The 22,792-nt window shown below is 39.0% G+C and overlaps 1 protein-coding gene and 3 long non-coding RNA genes across 4 annotated transcripts; 2 read left to right on the forward strand and 2 right to left on the reverse strand.

The window, feature by feature from the left end:
- Positions 1-320: 320 nt before the first annotated feature.
- Positions 321-5,836, reverse strand: LOC148374343 (uncharacterized). Its single transcript, XR_015850431.1, has 4 exons — positions 5,591-5,836; positions 5,392-5,475; positions 5,225-5,301; positions 321-2,228 (listed from the first exon to the last, which is right to left on the reverse strand). It is a non-coding gene; the product is annotated as an uncharacterized LOC148374343 (long non-coding RNA).
- A 2,436-nt stretch (positions 5,837-8,272) lies between these two features.
- LOC148374344 (uncharacterized) lies at positions 8,273-22,578 on the forward strand. The gene is made up of 5 exons (XM_088335165.1): positions 8,273-8,396; positions 10,641-10,749; positions 14,517-14,627; positions 19,503-19,578; positions 20,374-22,578. Exons 1-5 carry the CDS (start codon positions 8,311-8,313, stop codon positions 20,463-20,465), a joined length of 474 nt encoding a protein of 157 aa, XP_088191291.1. The 5' UTR covers positions 8,273-8,310; the 3' UTR covers positions 20,466-22,578.
- On the forward strand, positions 16,093-17,621 carry LOC148374345 (uncharacterized). Its single transcript, XR_015850434.1, has 2 exons — positions 16,093-16,392; positions 17,157-17,621. It is a non-coding gene; the product is annotated as an uncharacterized LOC148374345 (long non-coding RNA).
- LOC148374346 (uncharacterized) lies at positions 17,705-18,906 on the reverse strand. The gene is made up of 2 exons (XR_015850433.1): positions 18,499-18,906; positions 17,705-18,084 (listed from the first exon to the last, which is right to left on the reverse strand). It is a non-coding gene; the product is annotated as an uncharacterized LOC148374346 (long non-coding RNA).
- Positions 22,579-22,792: the final 214 nt, after the last annotated feature.

The raw sequence follows: 22,792 nt of genomic DNA on the forward strand, positions 1-22,792 counted from the left end.
TCTGTGCGAAGTTTGCATGTCCTCCCTGTGCTTCCGTGGGTTTCCTCAGGGCACTCTGATTTCCTCCCAGGTTCTAAAGACATGCGTGGCAGGTCAATTAGTGGGTCAAAATTTGGTTTGAACAGGATTTGGGATATACAAAACAAACGAAACAAGTACAGGACAGTCCCAGATTCATCTTAAGCTTATCAACCGCTACAGGATGTGCAATTACATAAATTCTTTTGGGTTTTTTGCGCACCATAAAAGGGCCATAACAAAGTCAAGAACAACACCCTGGCTGAATGAATGGATGAATGAATGAAAGAATAAAGAATTGGTTAGCATGAGGCTTTAAGATGTTTATTGCAATTATGAGTTTGAGTTTACTCACAAAATTCAGTGCAACTCAAACAAGAAAAGAAAGGGACATTAGTACAGATTCAACAACCACCAGTCTTTTTTTTCTGCATTAAAAAGGGACAAACTATCTAAAAAAAGCTTAATCCTGACAAAAAATACACATCAGTGTAGTGTCCTCTCCATGTCGCAGTGTAAAAGGTTTTGACTCAACATGTTTTGATGGATAAATCATTTTGAAATTTGACAGCATAACTGTGAAAGGTCCCCGCTTTCTTAGCCTAGAGAGGGATGGGAGCCACTGGGCTGTTCTTGCCCAAGACACACCACAGAAAATGATGCCACTATGACCGTAGTTGTTAAGGGATCAGACCAATTTCAGCCAACTGCTTCTATCTTCTGAAAACATCAGCGAGACGTTTTAACATCAAAGCTAGCAGGAATGCGCATCCCAAGTGCGACTTGGACTACTAAAGCAGCCACAGCCTACGTGAGAAAGTGACCAAGTCAAATAATTTAAACTTGCCAAAGGAACAATTCTCACCCTGTTACCTTTCGCACACATGTAACGGACTGGGAAAAAGATTGATTTGAGCGGAGCCAAATGTGAAACTAATCCATTGGGGGAGGCAGCTTGCATTTACATAGACCTATTGAGAGCCCATAAGGAGTAACATCTATATATAATACAAACTGAGTGTGTCTTCATAAGGAGCAGTATTCAATTATTTGTGCGCACAAAATTGTTAAATGAATGAATGAAGGAATAAATGAGTTAGTTAAACTTTATTTCGAACATACAACAAGTAAAAAAAACAAAGAAAAACAATGTTAACGTAACATGTCCCAAAAGGGATAGGAAGAAGCAAATGCTCATTTAATCCCATCTCCTTCGACTTCTTTAAATATCGTTAATTTATCATCACTATAATTATCATCACCATCACGTCCCTACTTTCACCCTCATTATTATCATTGCTCTCACAATACATTTTCAGCATATTATATAACAAGAGTATCTTGTATAATAATAATAATTCTCATTGGTGCTCATGGTGACAATAGACTGTTATATGGTGTGTGTTGTCCCTCATACAAAGTATTTTTGAATCTGCTGCAAGGGGGGGAAGCAGCAGGACCACCCATTGCTGAGAGTCCCGATCTATGCATTAAAAAGACAAAACGTGGGCGCTTGAGCCAGATGCCTCTAGCATCAAAACTCCCACTTGTCTGCCCTAACTATAATTTGTGCAGGGCATGTCTATTTTGTGTTCTTATTAAAAGTTCTATGTGATTGTATCTCCATTTATCTAGTTTTTGTTTAGTTTTCACCATCATCGCCAACATATTTATTTACCTCATTGTTTTGTCTCTAAATATAGATCTAGATTTTAATGAATTTGCATAATATAATGATGACAGCAATAAGAACATTTAACTATAACAATAAGAATAGTCATGTAGTTGATAAGGATAATGATAATAACAAGAGTAACAACAAATACAAAAACAATAGTCATGATAATAGTTATAATAATGTTGACATTGTATTTAATCGTGTGGCTCATAAAATCTAATTCCATCACTTAATCTTGAGGTAAATACTAAAAAAAAATCTTATGATAAGTCAGTATGATAAGTCAGCTTTGTTTCAAATCAGCTCCCAAAAATTGGGATTATCGCATTTTAATATCTGTACATGGTTAGTCAAGGATAGGGCATTTATCAGACTCTTACAGAATAAGTCACTGTTCAGTTGGACGGAATTTCTGCTGCTGCAAAAAACAAACGAGCAAACAAAAGAAATACGTCAGGTTTTAAATCTCTACAACTCTGTGTATTCTAAGGATGAATGATCCAAGAGTATCCAGTCCTAAGACCTCTTGTAGCTGAAACACACAAATGATTCAAACAGGTTGTCAGTATACATCTAATACATTTCATGTGCTCTAAATAAGGGGTCCCAAACCTGCCGCCTGGGGACCAATTGGGTCCTTCCGGATAATAGTTTGAGGTCCCCGTCGTATTATGAAAGTTTAAGGGACAGTTTACTTTATTAGACTACTACAGGGAGTGCAGAATTATTAGGCAAATGAGTATTTTGACCACATCATCCTCTTTATGCATGTTGTCTTACTCCAAGCTGTATAGGCTCGAAAGCCTACTACCAATTAAGCATATCAGGTGATGTGCATCTCTGTAATGAGAAGGGGTGTGGTCTAATGACATCAACACCCTATATCAGGTGTGCATAATTATAAGGCAACTTCCTTTCCTTTGGCAAAATGGGTCAGAAGAGGGACTTGACAGGCTCTGAAAAGTCAAAAATAGTGAGATATCTTGCAGAGGGATGCAGCACTCTTAAAATTGCCAAGCTTCTGAAGCGTGATCATCGAACAATCAAGCGTTACATTCAAAATAGTCAACAGGGTCGCAAGAAGCGTGTAGAAAAACCAAGGCGCAAAATAACTGCCCGTGAACTGAGAAAAGTCAAGCGTACAGCTACCAAGATGCCACTTGCCACCAGTTTTGCCATATTTCAGAGCTGCAACATCACTGGAGTGCCCAAAAGCACAAGGTGTGCAATACTCAGAGACATGGCCAAGGTAAGAAAGGCTGAAAAACGACCACCACTGAACAAGACACACAAGCTGAAACGTCAAGACTGGGCCAAGAAAAATCTCAAGACGGATTTTTCTAAGGTTTTATGGACTGATGAAATGAGAGTGAGTCTTGATGGGCCAGATGGATGGGCCCGTGGCTGGATCGGTAAAGGGCAGAGAGCTCCAGTCCGCCTCAGACGCCAGCAAGGTGGAGGTGGGGTACTGGTATGGGCTGGTATCATCAAAGATGAGCTTGTGGGGCCTTTTCGGGTTGAGGATGGACTCAAGCTCAACTCCCAGTCCTACTGCCAGTTTCTGGAAGACACCTTCTTCAAGCAGTGGTACAGGAAGAAGTCCGCATCCTTCAAGAAAAACATGATTTTCATGCAGGACAACGCTCCATCACACGCATCCAAGTACTCCACAGCGTGGCTGGCAAGAAAGGGTCTAAAAGAAGAAAAACTAATGACATGGCCTCCTTGTTCACCTGATCTGAACCCCATAGAGAACCTGTGGTCCCTCATCAAATGTGAGATTTACAAGGAGGGAAAACGGTACACCTCTCTGAACAGTGTCTGGGAGGCTGTGGTTGCTGCTGCACGCAATGTTGATCGTGAACAGATCAAAGCACTGACAGAATCCATGGATGGCAGGCTTTTGAGTGTCCTTGCAAAGAAAGGTGGCTATATTGGTCACTGATTTGTTTTTGTTTTGTTTTTGAATGTCAGAAATGTATATTTGTGAATGTTGAGCTGTTATATTGGTTTCCCTGATGAAAATAAATCATTGAAATGGGTATACATTTGTTTTTTGTTAAGTTGCCTAATAATTATGCACAGTAATAGTCACCTGCACACACAGATATCCTCCTAAAATAGCTAAAACTAAAAAAGCCCCACTCCAACTTCCAAAATATTCAGCTTTGATATTAATGAGACTTTTGGATTCATTAAGAACATGGTTGTTGTTCAATAATGAAATTAATCCTCAAAAATACAACTTGCCTAATAATTCTGCACTCCCTGTAGAGGGCACTGTATGCAATTGTGTCAGGATCTGACATGCTACCGGCCCCCACAGGGCACCAACCGTGTGAGGAGCAAGACTCATCTGTGACTAATCTCTCCACACCTGTTTTTGATTACACTAACACTAGATAAGGACTGGTTGGACAGCACTCTGGGTCGGGTCATGATCATTATCCCCATCCAGTTCCATTCTGGTTTGTGAATTTTTTAGATGTATTTTCTATTTGATCATTTTTTTATTTTGTGACCACTTGTTTGTTACTTTGTACTTCCTTTTCCTATTAAATACAATGCCCTTTTCAAGCACTTCTGCATCTGATCATGCTTCCCTGCATTTGGGTCCACCCGCAATACGTAACAACAAACTACGGCGACTCAGTGACTATAAAGCACTCGGTGACTATAAAGCACTATTCTTTTTTTTTTGCCCAACCTAACATGTTCTTTTGATGCGTCATGAAATGCTTTTTAGGTTGGTCAAGGAACAGTGTGTGTTATTCATCGTAACATTGTAGAAAAAAAATCATTCTTTTAAAAAAACAATATTGATTTGAACAATAAGCAAAAATATATCCACTATCAAATAAACATGTTTTTTAAAAAAAACTCATAAGATGAAAAATTAGCTTTCATTTTACATAACATGTAACTCACTTACTGGTAATATCGGGCCTAAAAATTCAGCTGATCTGACTCAGGCCTGAGGGTATCAAACCCCGACCCAGCCCTAACCAGACTAATTAATTTGATTTGAGGGCTTGATAAAAATCTGAATTTTCATATTTTATTTATGAGGGCAGGGCTTTGATATCACTTACCTTATTATAATTGATATTATTTTTAATCATTCACCCTTCAAGTTTTTTGTTTCTTTTTCTTTGTGTTGCACAATGGAGGATCCGCACGATGGATTCAGTCCCCGTCTCATGCATCCATTGTGCAGATCCACCATCATGCGACTCAGAAAAAAAATACAAAAAATATTGAGAGGCTTAGCATTTTTCAAAAAAGGCAAGAGGAGAAAACCCCGGCCCAACCCGAACGTAATGATTGTCATTTTAGACCCGACCCAAATTTTTTAAATGATGCATTCTTATCAATTTAAGTCTCTGTTGCTTCCTTGCGCTCGTTTTTGGTTGCACGACACCCTACAGTGACATCTTGTTGTCAAATAATACAAACTGTCCAATTAAAACATGACTGCAACGGTTTAGGATTACAATACTCAGGTGTACCATAGTCTCTTTGAGTTACCTTTTCGAACAAGGGTTTTGTTTCCGTGCCATTTAGGTCGATCTTGGACTTGACTCTCAGCTCCAAAATGGACGTAACTGCATACCAAAACAGAAACATCCTTTGCACTTTTAGAATAATTCATTGAAACGCTATTTTGGGCATTGTTTAATAAAGAAAACACTTGCCAGGTAGATAAATAATTGAGGCGTTAGTATTTGACGTTGGAATTGTTGTGTTCATGGTCGGCCCAATAGTGGATGAGGGAGGGGCTGCAATAAGTAAAAAATATTTTCACTTTTAAGTTTTCAGACACAATCGGTTTTTGCTTTTCTTCTTGTTATCACTGATAAGGTAAAGATGGGTACACAAGTTGAATTTGCTCACCTGTTTGTCCAGCACAAGAAGTCAAAGACACCACCAACAGGATCAAAAGTCGCATTATGAAGAGAAAGTCGTCTCACAAAAAAAAAAAAATAAATAAATAAATGAAATCAGTCTTTGGAAAATATTCCTTGCTGCTCGCCCCGAGCTGCTCTGGCCGCTTTTGCTCTCTACCAGGAAGCGGAATTCAGTTTTGTCAAGTGTACAGTATTGTTATTCTTTGTCCCGACAGGTGATGATTCAACAACACTAGGTAGTGTTTGTCGCTTTATTCTAAATCGTTTGAGCTTTTAAAGATAGGATGATAAAACAAGTTCTGCCGGTAAAGTGAGTTACAAGATAATACTTTTGGGAGGTTGCTTTTTTTATAATGTGCATAAAAACTGTTAATTGTTATTTTCGTTCTACTGATTTGTCATTAGGATATAATTAAAACAGTGCTAAGTGATGCATTTGACAGTGTGAGTCACTCTTTCATACACTTAACACTGCAAACTACATATTCTCATTTCATTCAATTATTATTTTTTTCAGTGAAATAACTAAATGTTACCTAAAACGAGCAGAGTCATCTACTGTAATGCATGGCCAAATCCAAGCACTTTTAAAGGATTTTCATAGCTAATTTTCTAATTTCTCCAGTTCCATTATAATTTATTTTGCAGGGCCACAAATATATATGCGATTTACATATGCGGTTTTTAATCTTGTATGTGCATTTATCAAGACATACGGTTTCGCGAATATATTGGTGGATCTGAACAATGCCTGAGTAAATATTTTTGAGACAAATAACTCCCTATATAGGTGTTGGGTAAAAATGACACTAATATGTAGCTTACATTTTCAGTTGCAGGAATTTCTTCCTATTACAATGTAATACTGGGAAACACAAACTTAATTTTTTATATGGCCCATAATAAAGGTCCAAAACTGAAACCTAGCACTAATACACATTTCTAATGCCCAGTTTAAGTGGACCATTCACCTGTCCAATTAGGCGCGACATTTTGGGGGCAACACCATACAAACTAATGCCAGCTGTCGTTAGTCGTGAGGGAAGAAGAAAGCAATGGCAACGCAAAGCTACTAGAGGGCAGTGTCAGCGTCATCTCTAAGCAGACTTGTTGAGAAGTATGGGAACAAGGTAAACTATTACTAAGTTCTTCACCCTAAATACAAGCAATTTACAATCCTTGAAAACACAACATTAAAGTTCAAGCGTTTACAAGGATTTCAAGCACCTGTATAAACCCCGAAACTAGTCATTAAAACAGCAGTTCAGGGGTTCCCTGCCCATGTTTTTGAATCCGGCTCGGCAACCTCCCCCAGATGTCGCAAAGTGGGAGTGGGTTAGGACACACCCGTGCCCAATCTCCCCACATCTGTTCCTAACCATCCCTCATTGCATTTCAATTTCTGGTTAGGTCTTTTTTTTTTTGTTTGGATGTTATGAAGTTGGATTTTGTTTCGGGGGCCTTCATTTGTCCGTTACTTTGTTCCTGCTTATGTTATTAAACACTATCCTTATTTTGAGCACCACTGCCTTAGTTCCTGCTTCCCGTCACTTGGGTCCACGCAAAAAGACATTTAAAATAACATTTTCATCTCAGTTCAGAGAAAAGACTTTAAGGTAAAAGTGTGCTGAAGTTTGGTATCTTATTTGTTAATGTCAAGAACCGGAACAGGATCAGGAACCAAACGTTACTCAGACAAGCCTTTATTTTACGGGAAAATGGGGAGTCATGCACATTAGGCAGCAGTCTGGGGTGAAATGATAGGAAGCCAGAGGCTGACGAGATCGATACCAATTGCCCAAGTTGATATCGGACAGATGAGGTCGATTCCGGACAGGATAGACATCGAAAATGGATAGTGAAAATAAACAGGACAAACTAGACGGGAAGGAAAACTGGAGAAAATAATAAACAGGACAAAAATAGACGAAACTGGAAACTGAAATTTAACAGGACAAAATAAACGGGAACAATAGCGGACAGTAAATACCAACAGGAACAGGACCGAGTTGAAACCCATGTCTTGCAGTACACTTTGCCTGGAGAAAAATGGTCTTGGACAGTACCCAGAAATAGAGGTGGAGATCTTGGAGTGTTTTGAAGCCCAAAGACAGTATTGAGATGGAGTGTCTCGGCTAGGTATTTATTTGCAAGCTCTCGAGATCGCACAAGGCAAGAAAGACGAAGGCTTCACCGCCTTCACTGGTTGGTGTACACATTTTGTTGTATCTCTTTCATAATGCGGATGTTTTGAAACAGTTTTGGGGGGTCGGCTTCAATACGAGTGTATACTGTGATTTGTAACTAGATCGTTACTTTCAGAGTAACGCGCTACTTTTTGGTGTCCGTAATTAACAAGTAACTGTAATTAATCGCTGATTTTCAGTAACGCTCCCAAACCGTCAAGTAAAATAAACATCAATAAACAGCGTGAACAGCAACCAAAATAATCAAAAGGTACATTGAATTATTTTTAGTATTAAAAAATAACATAAATTACCGTGCTTGTTGTAATCTTAAGGTGGCACTCCTAATACTCTACACGAGTGTCATTATCACATGTCCCAGCCTGTGATAATTCATTTGGGATGGCCCTCTGCAGCAATGCTTCTACAAATGACCGGTTTAAGTTTTCTCATCACTTTCAGCGGACAGAAGCAGAGGAGCAGGCAACTCAGTCTTGTTTGTGGTCAACACTCTTTAAAGATGCACGTCAGATTCTTTGCTGCTTTTCTGGGAGCAACGCTCAGCATCTCGTTAGCCTTTGCCACAGCACAGTGCAAAATCAAGTGGTGAGATTATTTCTTTGTTTTTTCTTTCCTGAATATTCCTGATTTATATCCTGCCGTGCTACTCTTCATTCATTGTGCCATATTCTTTTACACATCATTTCCAGTTGTACCGATTCTACGATTTTCAATGTCAATGCTCGTTACTCAAACACTCACGCATCGAATGTTCCTTCACCAACCAGTACTCCCTTGTTTATCGCAATGGTTACGCTCTGAAAAGAACTCTTGACAGACAGAATCCATGAAGTACAAACCTTCATTTTCTTTTTTTTACAATTATACAATTAGATACTTGTTGGGAATTAAACTAATAAAAATGAATCGTTTACCAAATTGTTCGAATTAGTTATCTGACTCCATTAACTAAACATAACCATCCTTCACCCAACAATGCATGCTCGTTTCTTTTTGGGAAAATATGGGCAAGAGACCAGCATTTCCACACTGGGGCATATTTAATTTCTTAAATAATAAACTAAGTGAACTCCATCGAATTAGCCGAATTATTGTCGCTCTTTCTCGATTGTCCCTCGTGATCGATCTTCTGAAGTCCTTACTCTGCCCACGCCTTCCTCCAAAGCCGGCGTGTCGGCCACCTCCATGGGCGGGCCAGGAACACCCATGTGGGCTCAACCTCGTCGCCACCTCGTCTGGAGAAACTCAAAACAACAACAAGCGCTTTCTACGTCATCAGGACTTTGTCCTCCAAACATCGCCCGCCACCTGCAACAGAATTCTGTTATCAACAGAACTAAACAAAACATTCGCATTCGGAACGGCAAGACCTGTCATTGACCTTAAGCCTTCTCTGTGAAAAATCTTCATTGCATTCAATAAATGTAACTTGTATAAAATTGTATAAAATCCCTTGTAGTCAAATAAATAAAATCCTTCATACTCTGATATACTTTGAAGCCAAAGAACGATGAAATGATCTGCATTCCATTTCAGAGGTTCAAGCATTTGTTTAACAAATTACAATACTGTACAGTGTAAACATTTTTTTTGTGTTTGAATATTTACTGTAACGTCAAATAACAATTGGAAAGACTTTAGCCAATCAGAATGCAAAACACAATGCATGATGCAAATCTGTGAAATAGCGTAACTGTGAAAAGTATATTATAGTGATTATCATAGTGAGGGAGAACTGTAGATACAAATGTGTCTTTGTGTATTCGTGTGTACAGTATATATATATATATATATATATATATATATATATATATACATATATATATATATTATTTGCAAGCTCTCAAGATCGCACATTTCTGAGTTGATCATTTTGATATCAATTTGATATATCTATATATATATATACCTATATATTATATTTTTGTATTTTAACTGTACTTTATAAACATATATAGTGATTAAATAAAAGACTAAAACCAATTTTGGGAGTGGGTGGTGGGGGGGCTTATTTTATGCAGTCTTTCAATGGGCAATATAGAGTACTGTCACAAAAAAAAATGAATATTGTAATAAATGTCTTTATCTTACAAAATGTAATTGAAAAAATTGTCATACAGTCTGTGTTCTCAACAAATCAGCTGAAATATTGCAGGAATTTATTGTTTTGATATTGCTGATTGCAGAAGATAGCTCAAACCAAGACACACGATGGGTATGGATAAAAACCCAACCATCCCATCATAGGCAAACAACATGGATATTTTAGGAAATAGATAGAGCAATAGTGGTCAGTCACAAAGATGTTTTAGTGTACCTCAAAGGGGATCAACAGTATAAGCTTTGGTAGTTTCATCGTTAAGTGTACCGGTACATACATTTCTGAATTGATCATTTTGATATCACTCTTGTTAACATTTAATTCTTCAATACTCAATGATATCAATATTAAGTGCCATTAACATGAATCCTTTTGATGGATGAAATGCCCGTCAAAACAAAGACATTTAAAGCAAAATAGCAAATATACAGTAAATTTCCTAAAATGACTTTAAACAGATGCTTCAGTATTTTAAGTATTTTGCATCTTTTCTTTATAAAATTATGCATTTATAATTGAAATACTGTACATTCCAAAAATATCTTGAGTTGCTGCCGTCAGATGATGATGGCATTTGAGAGTAGGATTACAGTATTCTGAAAATGGCCTGATATTGGCTCTAGATGGATAACTGGTAATGGTGCCAAACTCGCTCATCCCTGTTTTTAATCTCCGTGTGTAACATTTCAGATTGTCATTACAGGGTGTGTTTGTGTTGTTCTTTGCAGGTTGTTTGGCATCCCCTGTGAAGAAGTTCAAGGAACGTTGGTCAAGCAGATCAAGGCTTGGCAAATCCAACAAAGCTGTCTCGACGCAGGAGAGATTTGCTCATATGAAGTCAGAACCAAAAAAAATCCTTAACTCACTCATTTTTTAGTTATACTCAACAACCCTTTGAGTCAGCTATAAACAGATAGTCATGCAACTATAGGAATATTTCTTTGCTCAGCAAATTTTGGGTCATCAACATCTAGTGGCCAGCAGTGGCGAAAGAAGCAGTGTTCAAGTTTCCTTCCTTCCTTCATGCCTTCCAAACCTCCAGCCTTCCTTCCCTCCAAACTTCCTTCCTTCCTTCCTTCCTTCCTTCCTTCCTTCCTTCCTTCCTTCCTTCCCTCCAAACTTCCTTCCTTCCTTCCTTCCCTCCAAACTTCCTTCCTTCCTTCCTTCCTTCCTTCCTTCCTTCCTTCCTTCCTTCCTTCCTTCCTTCCTTCCTTCCTTCCTTCCTTCCTTCCTTCCTTCCTTCCTTCCTTCCTTCCTTCCTTCCCCATAGTTAGTCCTTCCTTTCTACTGTTTATACTTCCAACACATTACAGTTGTGTTTAAAATAATTCAACTCCCACAAGTCAAGTTTGACATTTATTTTCCCGTCTGATTCTTCCAGAGACAGGCATCCCAAAACCCTTATGGTGTGTCCTCAAGGTTTTTGGCATACTAGAGTCAACTATGTTTGTGTTTTGGACTCTGCAGGGGGCTGAGCTTGGGAGCTTTTGCAAATAAGCCATCATTGTTGTCTGGGATCAATCCTGAATACAATCCCCTGTCGTCAGAGCTGTCATCTGGGGATTTTTTTCTATCTCTCACCTCGGGTATTATACAGCACCAGACAATGCATTTTTGGGTGAGGGGGATGGGATAACTCCAGTACGACCACAGCGGTGTGAATGGGTGGTGCTGGGTGGGTGGACTGGGAGTGGCTTAGGGATGGTTTTAGTGGCTGAAAGGGGGATAGACGAGGTGAGGTTAGATGGGGCTGGTAGGGGGTAATTTGAACTGCCTGGGCTTTATCGCTTGCCACAGGGCGGGGGGCGGCTGGTCGTCCCGGCGATGTTTGTCTGGGCTCCGTCTCTCAGGCGAGCACCGTTGCGAATGGCATGCCGTGGTGCTGCCGGGGCCTCTTTGAGTTGTTTGGTTAGGGGTTGGATAGGCGGTGTCTTCCTGCTAAGCCCTGTGCGACAACTCCTCATCCTTTTGATAAAGGTTTCTTGCAGGCTACACTCTTCCACCACACTAACACCGAAATATTTCGGAAGTGTAACCTCACAACCCCAAGATTTCTGCTTTGTAAAGATAGGCACTGATTTCCGTTTTATATACATATATATATATATATATATATATATATATAGACTGGCTGGCAACCAGTTCAGGGGTCCCCTGCCCACTGCCTGGAGATACCTGGGTTGGGCTCTAACTCCTGTGTGGAGTTTGCACATTCTCCCCGTGCTTGCCTGGGTTTCCTTGCACATTCCAAAAACATGCATATCAGGTTAATTGGCCGGTCCAAATTGTCTCTAGGTGTGAATGAGCGAGTGACTTGTCTGTCTCTGTGTGCCCTGTGACTGGCTGGCAACCAATTCAGGGTCTCCCCTGCCCACTGCCTGAAGATTGCTGGGATGGGCTCCAGCGACCCTACTGAGGAAAAGCGGTGCATGTAATGGATGGATGGATAAATAGATAGATTTCATACCTAAATCTAGTCTAACAGCAGTGTCCCCATATTCACGTAGACTTTTTAATTACCACAATGCAAACTGAGACTGGCTGGCAACCATATTAGGGTGTCTCCTGCCCACTTCCCAAAGACAGCTGGGATGGGCTCCAGCACCCCTGCGAACCTACTGAGGATAAGCGGTGTAGATAATGGATGGATATACATATAAACTAATGAATGAAAACTTTATTTTGAACACTAAAATTAAAAACAGGACAAAATCAATGACCCAACAACAAAATAATGTTACATAACATGTTTGAAAAAGGGTAGTAAGAAGCAGAGGCGTGTTCAGGAGAGTGATCAGACATGTAGTCTCTTGTTAATCGCTTGCCGCGCACTGCTGAACGGTTGTAATCGCTCACTGTGATTGCCTTACTGATCCAAAATGGCCGACGACAGTACAATGGATTTCGTTCTACAGCTTGCTTTGAGCGAGTTGGCTGATATGAACGACAGTTCGCATATTGACACAGTTAAGGTTATCCTAAACGCAGTGGAAGGGTCATACCTGTCTTGCATTGTTCACAAACATTACCAGGCAATGTAAGACGATATATTACATCGCCAACAGCACTCGTCAGGGTGAGATCCTCCATCTTCTGCACTGTCGACGCCATGTTGGAAATCAAAGTAAGCGGTCTTTCTCCCGTGATTACTCGGGCACGCGAGCGCTCAATAATCACTGGCCGTTCAGAAGCTAACGATAGCTCGCGATAGCAATCACTCACTCTCCTGAACACGCCTCAGATGCTTATTTTCCCTATTCCTTCATCTTCCCTATTAAATACATTTTACATATCCTCTTCTCCTCTTGTGTCTAATACAACAAAGTCCCATGGATATACATATTATATAGGTCAGATATCAATAATTATAACAATAACAATAGCTACATATTTTATACACTAATCTTCATAGTACCCATCCCTCAACATCATAATGCCACTAGTCACCAAACATCACTGCGGCACCAATGATAGTCACAACAATAGCAATAATATTAAAAGTAACAGTTATGATATAACAATAGCAACAATAACAACAAAGTTAACCATAGTTGTAAACACACTATTCCCAATCTCTCGTATCACTCACACCCCATTTTCTTCATCTCTGTAACCAAACAGCACACACACACACACACACACACACACACGGACGCGCACAGAGTAAAAAAAAAACAAATAGTAAACAATATGAGAAATGAATGTCAAACTCACGAAAACACTGATTTACAGCGGGGATTGAATAGTTTTGAAAACTATTGCATATCATACTTGTTTTGTCAGTCTTCCAGCTACATGCAAATTGAGTACTGTTGTGTGTTCATTTGTCACCCTGAAGCAGCCAATTGGCTTTTATAATCGTTTTTGTGGTGAGAGATAAAAGATACAAAAATGAAGAGCACTCACAGAAGGAACTAAACAAAATTTTCCACTGCATGTTACAAGATGCAGTGCGTGAATATTGTTAGATCGAGATCTATACTTAACAGAGCCGCCTCTCAGCTAGTTTATTCCACTGAATACAAGCAAGGAAATTGACATTTCTCCACGACAGAACTGAAAGTATGTTTTCATCTTTTTTTTCTCCAAGTAACTATCCCATCAACCTGATAAGAGTCTTGCTAAGATTCCAAGTGAAACTCTAAAGAGGATTCATCCTGATAATCTAAATTGGTTCAGTTCACATTTGAAAAAAAAATCAGACTGCTCTATTTCATCGAGTTAGAAAATAAGCTACTGTTAATTAACAAGAAGAAGCTTCCTCTTGGCACCCAGAAACATCCACCCATTGATCTTAACTTTATACTTCTGCTAGACTAAACAAACCAGACATTCAAGTTCTATGTAATGTTATCATTTTGATCTTCTCCAACATACAATGTTTAACTGAAGTTAGATTGTTGAGTCATTTTTTATACTTCCTAAAATAACCAGAATCTTGACTATGTGGTTGGACTTGGAGATTTAAAACCGTACAACTATGTACGGTATTCATTAAAAAAGAATGCACGATAATGCCAAAAATGGTGACGCACCACACTATGCCAAGGGTGAAAAAATAGACAATGTTAATTCTAACTTTGTGAATTCCGACTTTGTTGCAGCTCGTGTCAACTGCTCCGTACTCGATAGCGGCCACACACACGTCTCCCAAGACGAAAAAGGTCAACGAGTTGCAGTTTCTTCTGGAGCAATCCACCATTTGCAAAGTGACGGTACGTAATTTACGCTTGGTAGAAATTTCAAGCCGTCTAAAAAGATATCTATTGGATATGTAGATGTGATCTGACATCGGCATAACTGTTGAAAGTATAGTGTGTATTATTTGATGCCTTCTAGTGGTAAACAACCCTCGTTCGTGAACAAAAACAATATTGATTTAAATAATAGGGAAAAACACATGATCGTGCAAACTTGGATTTTTTTTAAAAACACATGGGAGTCGAGAAATTTGCATTTATTTTACGTTACTTTTCTGTGTCTGAAAAGTGTTATAAAAAATACTTTTGGATTTGGATAACACGAGCCTCGTCTAAAGATAATTGACATGATTGTCTGCCATCTTCCTGCTACGGGTACCCAAAAACCTCAAAAAGGCTGGGCAAAAGTATGAAAGGAGTAAGTCTGTGTTTTGATCACTTTGAGTCTCTAAAGTCTATATCCTTCATCGTGCTTTTTGGCCCCCGTTGCACTATTTCAAACAGCAATATCAGATGGTGAAATAATACAGACCGTTATTCTAATGTTACATTTAAGGGGAGTTGTAATTTTTGCTTTGCACCAGGATGCCAGCATGGGAGCGCCCCTTTAAACTCCAAAATCCCAGTTGCGAAGTCGAAAAAGAAAGATCATATACCTCGACTTCCCACCCTGGTCTCAAAACAATGGCGACCTCAATGGAGAAAAATGCCATTAACTGGATATTTTCCTTATGTTTTTGTTATTTATTGTGCCATACTTTCCGGATAGTAACACTCATACAACCCAATGCGCCTTATACTGTATTACGCAAAATACAGTGGATACGAATGGAAATGCATACAGTATTTATAGTTATGTGTTTCCATACTAGGTGTTATTATAATATTGTGTTTGAACATTGACTGAATGAATCGACATCACAGACCTAAATCACAAGACATTGCATGCAACAGAAATCGAATCCGCGTAATGACGGTGAGAGTGGCATCACTCCACCCAACACTCGACCACTTGTGGTACAAATGACATACAACAAGGAATTCGATTGTATCACATTATTGCAGGTTAAACAGTTTATCCACTTCCTCCCCAATGAATGTTAGAGAATAGAGAAAACAAAGTCTTTCAACAAAATACTATACAAGCTCTTTATGTACTCCTACATATTAAAACGAGAGGTCATTGACGCACAGTTGAAGAAGTGGAGGGATGGTTTCCCCCATCAGAATGCAGGACAAAATGGACAAGTCAAATGTTGTGGCACCATGAGTAGAAATAGTTTGATGATCTGATAAGTGCTGATGCCTTTTCGTACGTATTCCATACCACTAGAAGGTAAATGTTTGGATTCCTATTGTATACGGTACCACTGATGTTCTAGTGTTAAGATGTCACCAGCCAACTGAAAAATTACAGATGACTCGGCATGTGGGGAATCGGCCTGGAATTGCAGTACCTCCGGGAATGGTGCTTTCGCAATGATCGTAGCAAGGCTTTAGGGCTAGGACCTTAGCTTGGCCTTTTGGCTGAGAGTAAGGCTGAGTCCCATTCTTCGCACTTTCACTCGCTATGTGCCCTAGTCACTCGGTTTGCGCGTTCACGTGAAAATGGGGTGTGTCCCGATACTCTCAAGACCGAGGCAGAAGTGCCCTCAAACCATGTCGTAGCCACTTCAAGACCGAGGGGGCTCTCGACCTCACTTGGCGGCGAAGTGACTACCCAGAAGGCTTTGCGAATTCTCAATATCAACAAACATGCCCGGAAAGGAACCGCACAAATGTAAGTAGTTTTCCACAACCACGCATGTATTTGCAACAAAATGTATTGAGATATCTTAGTTAGACGTAAATGCAATAGAAAATCGTATTTTCGCGTTAAAACACGAACATTGCAAAATCGCTACTTTACGAAGTGCACTAATCTACCAAGGGAGCTGGCAAAAAAAAATCTTCACGCTACAAACTTTAAAGTAGGATAACTGGGCAGAAAATCACGGTTCAGCCCATCCCTGTTTTTATCTTAAACGAGTCGTCCTTTTACATCTACTGTACATGGCCAGTCGCTAAAGGAGCATAGTCAGAATACCGTTCTGAACATAAGCGCTTGTTTACTGCACACAATTTCGGGTGTCGTGTTTTATTTACAATATGATTCTTTCATGTGAGATCAGAATGCATTAGTTTTCATCATGCATTATGAGTAATGTCTCCGAATTTCACGTGGAAATACAGTTGAAACAAACTACTATCACATAGTCCACTGCCTTCTCTGTAAACACATATTAAGTAAACTAATTACCTTCTCAAAATGTTGTCCAAATGTGGAGACAATTCTAAAGCATATGTGATGCTGGCCAATAGAAGGCTCATACAGCCATAAGAATAACATGTCAATTTTGTGTATCTATTCACTATCAAATAATTATCCAGAACACATCCTATAATTTCCTGTCTCACATCAACTTGCTGAGCATCCTATACTCAGTTGTTTTTGTACAATACATCAGCATTAAGTAATTCTTGTTTTTTCCACCCAACCTAAAGGCCACTGTAGAACGTCCCGTGGAAGAGCTGGTCACCATCACAGCTACCACGCCATCCACACCACCGGGCACGTCGTTGGCACCTTCTAATCCGGCGCCAAACCCCAAATCACCCAGAAAAAAAAGGAAGCACGATACACTCCTTGACTTTTTGAAAGCGGAGTCTGCCGGAGTGAGGAAAAGGCTCGAAGAAACTGTGGCCAAAACTGAGCGGTTCCCGTCCTTTTTGGGAAGCTCGTGGACAAATTTCCAGAACAGTGACATCTCTGCAATGTTTCCCTTTGTTTTATAAAAGGATAATATTGTTTTTTTTATTAAGAACTCAATGAAGTTCCAGTTTGTGTTTTCCAGCTTCATGGAAGTATTGGTATATTTTTGTTAAAATTTGTGACACATTATTTACTATTATGTATTTTGGCCCAATGTGAGTTTGTTTTTCTGAAAGTAAACTATTATTTAAGCTGGAGTGATTTGTAGTTGTTTTCTTTCCAACAGTCACATAGTTCACACACAGTATCTCACATCATTATGAAATAAACCACCAAGGTGTTACTCAAAATGAAGATGTTTATTGAATAGTAATGCAGAAAAGCACATAATGCAAATGTGGGTCTGACTTAAAGAGCCTAAATATGGCTTTTGGGCAATTTATTCCATATTAACTGTGGACAATTCTTTGTACGGTGGACCTGGGAACCCTGAAGACCCGTGACACCACACGGTAGGACAGAGCGTGGGCCAGCCAGTACACGTAGATCAGGACCTCCAGCCACGGCCCTGTTCCCTCTTTAGCAGCTCATGCAGGGCCCACATAACCTAACCTTCTTGCTCAACCTTAAGTCCTGAATGAGTTCTGACTCCACATCCAACCATAAGCACAGGATGGGAACATTCCTGTCCAACCTGTCCACGCTTATGGGACAGCCACTCTGGAACACAATAGATAACAATTTAGACATAAAAGTGGGCATAGAAAAGAAAAAGACCGCTTTAACTGTGATGTAAGCATCATGAAAAAATGTTGAAATGACCTTTTTTATATCCAATGACAACTCTTTTGAATTAAATTCCTTATGAACTAAGGTTTTTGGGTCGTACAGGGAAGTTTGGTGACGATATTATGTCAGCTTAAGGGTCAGGTGGACTGTTCTTGTGTTTGTTTACTTTTCGTCATGTCACACATTCAAAACCCCTACTATATGTCATAAAATGGCATTAAGATACTAATAAGTAGATTGCCATTTATGTCTACACAAACATAGGGTATTATGTGAACGTGCATTGTATGTTAACTCTTACTGTATTTGACCGAACGGGTCATTTTTTTTAATGAGTGTACGTACCTTGTAAAGATGAATCAGCACTACATAGCGCCAAAGCTGTCTTCAGTATAGCACATTTCTCCTCCGTTGATTGGAGACACGGAAAAGATGATGAGCTTTCACGCAATCGGTAATAACACAGCTGTAGCGGGCATTTTTAACGTTGCACGAACTCTCCAACTGACACACTACGTTGAGACTCGAGTTGTTTACATGTGACGTAGGCCTACACGTCACTAAGGTCTACAGCCAATTAATATTACCGCCATCTCCTGGACAGGGGTGGAACCTTGCAAGTCTTGTCCAAACCTTTTCCACTTTGCACTCCACTCGATGAGGGCACTCCTCTATCGAGGGACCTCACTGGAGGGTTCTCGGGGCCGAGTGAGAGAAATGGGATTGGGCCTAAGTGTCCCGGCTCCTAGGCTTTGTAGCGTATTATGAACTGACCTATAACGGATAATGGATAATGAATAACGAAGATAGAACAATAACCCTTAAAAAACCCAAACCCCATACAATGTTTTATGGGTGGCATAAATACATAATATGTATCCGCACTAATGTTATGAAAAATACAGTACATGACAAAAGACTATTGTTTGGGGGTACGCCTTATAATTCAGTGCGCCTAATAGTGCGGAAAACAAGATAGATTAATTTTATATTTGTAATACTCGATTTTGAAACTGCATTCTAATGATAACAACAAAAACATCCCTGGGATGGACTATAATTGTTGTTTACTTTTGTCTCAAATGCTCAAACTGCAGAAATCAAAAGTGGGATCAATCATAATTTTACATGAAATGCAACAAATCTAACTTTTTTTTCTATGTTTGTGTCATTCAATTCATTGAGACTTCGATTTTTTGTTTCATAACTGTATACTATTTGAAAATATCGGTCAGCCTTGAGAGGGATGGGCGTTACCAGGCTTTACTTACCCAAGACGCACCTCAACCATCCAAACCTGGATACCAAATATTTCTTTACTCGCTGATGAAAACCATCATGTCGTACAGGGAGAGGGAATGTCGGAGAGCCCCAAAGATCCTGCGGATAGCACCAACTTCTGCAGCCTCCAGAATCTGATGAACGGTTAGTTCATGTGTGCAGGAGAAGGCAGGTGTACTCTCAGAGGCACTCTGCAGTATTTGTGACTCTTTATGTAACCATTGTATTCTCCTATTCCAGGGGTGGGTAAATATTTTGAGTAGCGGGGCGAATTGGATTAAAAAAATTGGAGAAGGAGCAGGGAGGAAACATGTTATTGATTTTATTTTTGTAACCACTGATACAGTCTCGAATCCAATACCTCGAGAACACATGAGAAAAAAATATATTGTAGCACTATTAAAATTTCTAAAATCATTCATTTATTTGTTTTTAGATATTAATTGCTTTATTTATTTGAGGGTGTTTTTTTTTTCGAATCTATATGCTTTCATTTGTTATATAGATCAGGGGATGGTGTAACAATAGTCTGTAGTTTGCAATAATTTGTGGTCTGTGCAGCCCTTCGAGACTGTTTGTGATTAAGGGCTATAAAAATAAACATAACTTGACTTGACATATGTGTTTATCCATTATATGTATTTATTTAATCTTTTTTTTAGTGTTTTTGCCCTGTGTGTTGGCATGTCAACATGATCAGAGAATGGTGACCAAAGTAATTAGACATGGAGCGATTTCTTTACCTAATAAAATGTAAAGCTTTCTTGGCACAATAACACAGGATTTGTGCAACCTCTAATTGGTTGGACATAGCAACGTTTTTTTAGCAACACAGACAGTAATGTCTAATAATCAGCCTTTTTCTGTGAACAGGATGTTTTTCATTTTTCAAAAATAATTTCAATGATGTGTTTATGTGGTGTTAATGTTTCATTTCAGGAAGCAACCTGATTGAAGCTGAGGGCTACAAACGTTTCACTAACAAGTGGATCTGTGCTGGATTCGAGAACGCCAACTGCACCTTTTCATGAAAAATACGTAAAAAAAATAGGCACAATCAAAACTTTTTTTGTTTTATTTTTTAATTTACATGTATGGGGTCAAAATTGTTGTGAAACTGTTGGTTCATTATATAATCTTGACAAACTGCCAAAGGTTGAAGGCTATTCTTTTAAGTTAATGTTATCTATTTGTTTTTAGAATGCTTCTTCATCTCTAAAATATGAAGTTAAACATTTTTAAAATTGAGTTTAGCAATTTAGTGTTCGAGATCAAATTTTACAAAAACATTTTTTGCAGGTATACTGCGACTAGTAAATTGTTTTGGTCTTTGTTTAAAGGTTAAGCGCGTTGTTTAAGGTGTCCTTAGAAAGTTGAAAGTAGAATATTTTCTCTGCTAAATTCTGTTTCAAAGAGCCCATATATTTCTTTTTTTCTGCTGTGCCTATCTGCTTTTATCTTACTTTTAGGAAAGCTCGGAATACATTATTAAGGGAATGGGGGGGTAATACTGGAGGTTGACGTATTTTTTCTTTCCATTTGTTATTGTAGTATTAAAATGGTGAAGGTAAAGAAAAGCTCGCTTTAAGTAGAGCACAATTGCCAACCAAAAAATATGAAAATAGAGAGTTTATTCGAGGGCGTCTAACAAATCCTCGTAAACAGGCAGCTTGAAAGACGCTGCAATCCATATTTAAGCCAGGAGATGGCCGCATCAAATACAATTCTGAACAGCTCCTTTAACATGGTGATGTCGAAAGTAAAAGGGAAGCCTATGGGTAGTCCCCCCCAAAACACACCTAAGACATCAATTTAATGATATTAAAGCAGCTCATTCTGTTTGATTTGTTGAATCTAGTTCAGAGTGCGAAATTGCCAAACGCATTATACCAGGGGTCTCGAACTCTTTTCACTGGGAGGGAAAAAGGGTCCGGGTGAGATTGGGCCAAATGGGGTATTCCACAGGGAAAAGCTCAAATAGAAACACTTCACTTTTCTCAAATATATTTCAAAATTTCTTCACAGAATCTAAAAATAGAAAAAAACATTAAGAATCAATAAGAAAATCAATCACTCGATCAGTAATAAAAGAATCCATAATTCACGTGGGCTGCGCTTACATCAAACTTTCCTGAAGACGTCGGCCTCAAACTGTCACCCCGGGGGCTGAAATTGCTCCCTGTGCCGTGAGTTTGAGACCTTTGCATTATACATAATACCTACAATTTATGAGTCAATGCAATTTAAAAAGCTAAACATTTTAAAAGAACAGTTTAAAAGAGCAATCGTCACATAGAATGTGCTCTACATGAAGTAAAATCTGACGTAAAAAAAGAAAGTTTCAACAATCCAATACTATAAAAACCGTTGCCCCATAAAATATTTAAGCCATCTCACTTTAAGGTGTAGACAAAAACTATAGAATAAAAAATATACATTGGTTACTCGACAGACAAGCTGCTAGAGATACGAGACATTCCAAAGACCAGATGTTATTTGAACGTGAATCTTGCCTGACATACGAGAGAAAATCCAAGCTTTGCACATTCCTACATGCTACCACTAGAGGGCCGAGTGCTTGAGACCGCTCGTCAACAGCATTAGCTCTTCCTTGTTATCACGTACGTTTCCTGCCATCCAGATCCGATCCTGCACACTTGTGATCAGAGGTAAGCCTAAATCCGAGCCTGACACAACCCCAACACGATACAGGCTTAAAATGTCAATCATTATGTTCGGGTCAGGCCTTCATTGTTCTTCTTTGTCTCTCTGCCTCTCTCTTTCATCACACTAGATTAGAGCCATTTTATCATCTTATTTATCCCATTACTGTACTTTCAATTTCAATAACTATTTTAATGTATTTTTAGTCATCAGGATGATGTGTTTTATAGCTATTTTGGGTTAGCTTCAATGCTTTAGGGAGGCCAGGAACAAATTACAGTAATATGTTTTTAGTTATTATGTATCGGGAAAACAAGCTCGGGATACAAGCAATTCTAGATACAAGCTTGGACCGGGAACACTTCAATCTTGTATATAGAGGTATCACTGAACTGAATACACAAGGTGCACAATCTAGAACAAGGTTTTGTTCAGCACCTCATGGACGACTCAAAAATAAAATTACAGTGTTCCCCTTTATATTTTGGAAATTAGTTTTCTGGGGTTTACTCGTTTGCAGGTTTTTTGGTGCATACTGGTCAAATTGAATGTTTTCTCTGTATTTTATAGGCTTTTCGATCATTTCAAATTCTGTACGCTGTAAACAATTTTCATACGTTTTATACGTCTCTGTCACTTGTAGCAGATGAAAATGTCTTCGTAGATTGCTAATATTGTCGCATTACTCTACATA

This window comes from Urocampus carinirostris, chromosome 1 (genome assembly GCF_059441175.1).
Source record: "Urocampus carinirostris isolate Australia breed hairy pipefish chromosome 1, RoL_Ucar_1.0, whole genome shotgun sequence".
Taxonomy (NCBI): domain Eukaryota; kingdom Metazoa; phylum Chordata; class Actinopteri; order Syngnathiformes; family Syngnathidae; genus Urocampus; species Urocampus carinirostris.